Source organism: Gekko japonicus, unplaced genomic scaffold, assembly GCF_001447785.1.
Source record: "Gekko japonicus isolate JY-2015 unplaced genomic scaffold, Gekko_japonicus_V1.1 scaffold761, whole genome shotgun sequence".
Lineage (NCBI taxonomy): Eukaryota > Metazoa > Chordata > Lepidosauria > Squamata > Gekkonidae > Gekko > Gekko japonicus.
The window spans coordinates 746436-747760 of NW_015177030.1; the positions used below are offsets into that span (position 1 = coordinate 746436).

At 62.3% G+C, this 1325-nt stretch overlaps 1 protein-coding gene across 1 annotated transcript in view; it reads left to right on the forward strand.

Annotated features, from left to right (window-relative positions):
- Positions 1-1325, forward strand: part of SLC25A11 (solute carrier family 25 (mitochondrial carrier; oxoglutarate carrier), member 11) — a 3268-nt gene extending 1943 nt beyond the window's left edge. The window contains exon 6 of the mRNA XM_015427899.1: positions 842-1325. Within this exon, the coding sequence (XP_015283385.1) occupies positions 842-997 (156 nt within the window). The 3' untranslated portion in view covers positions 998-1325. The remainder of the gene's footprint in view (positions 1-841) is intronic.

Here is a 1325-nt window from a genome sequence, read left to right on the forward strand (position 1 = left end):
TTGGAGCCAGAGGGGGGGGGTTGGGGGGGGGGGGGAGCCAGGACTTCTCCTGGAGGCTCAGAGGTGCCCGCGTCCCCTCTCCTCCCTGCTGTCCATGTCACCGGCGGGACGTGGCTGCCGGAGCAAACGTCTGGCCGGTCTGCCTCCTCTCCAGTGGTGTCCCGCGAGTGCCAGGGCTGCCCAGGGCAGGGTGCCTCCCGGCTGGCTCCCGCCTCCTTGGGACTCCAAGGGAGGGGCGGGGGGGGGGGGGGGGGGAAAGCAGAGGCCCCCCCCAGCCAGTGCCACCTGCACACGCCTCGACCTTATGGCCGTCTCGTGGGGGTGGGGTGGAGGTCTGGACCAGGGTTCCCTCTAAGCTGAGTTAGTGTGAGCTAGTTCATAGTTTTTTAGCCTCCAGCTCACACATTTTCGTCTCGGCTCAGGAAGGGATGGCTCCAGAGCAAACTGATTCGTGCAGCAGCCAAATCACTCGCTCACAACTGGAACGCCAGGAGCTCACAAAGTAGAACTTTCGTTCACAAGACTTCACAGCTTAGGGGGAACATTGGTCTGGACCAGGGTTCCCTCTCAGCTGAGTGAGTGTGAGCCAGCTCACAGTTTTTTAGCCTCCGGCTCACATATCTCTGTCTTAGCTCAGGAGGGAGGGCTCGGCTCCAGAGCAAACTAATTCATGCAGCAGCCAAATCGCTTGCTCAAAACTTGAATGCCCAGGAGAGCTCACAAGACTCCACAGCTTAGAAGGGAGCCTTGGTCTGGGCTGGTCCTTCTTGGGGCCGGGGGGGCAGAGGGCCCCGCTCCGGCCTGAGCGCTCACCTGGCTCCTCTCTGGCCGGGCTTTGCAGGACGTGCTGATGAAGGTGGTCCGCTACGAGGGTTTCTTCAGCCTGTGGAAAGGCTTCACCCCCTACTACGCCCGCCTGGGCCCCCACACGGTCCTCACCTTCATCTTCTTGGAGCAGATGAACAAGTTCTACCGGAAGTTCTTCCTCAGTGCCTGAGGGCAGCAGGATCCGGGGCCTGCGGGGTGCAAGGAGGCGAGTGCGGGGCCAGGAGCACCCCCCCACCCCACCCCCCCAGCGGTCCTGCCTCCCTCTGTGTCTGTCGTGGCTTCTTGCATCTAAGCCAATCATGAAGAGAGAACTGGGGGGGGGACAAGTTAATTTATTTTCAGAGGGAGGGGGGCCCAGCTGCTTCTGTGGGGCATCTGCCGCCATCTCCCGCTGAACGGCCTCTGCCCGGGGGGGGGGCCCTGGGCTGGCTGCTGGCCACCCCCCACCCCCACCCCCACTTGGCTTTGAACTTAGTAAAACCAATCATGGTCTTAGT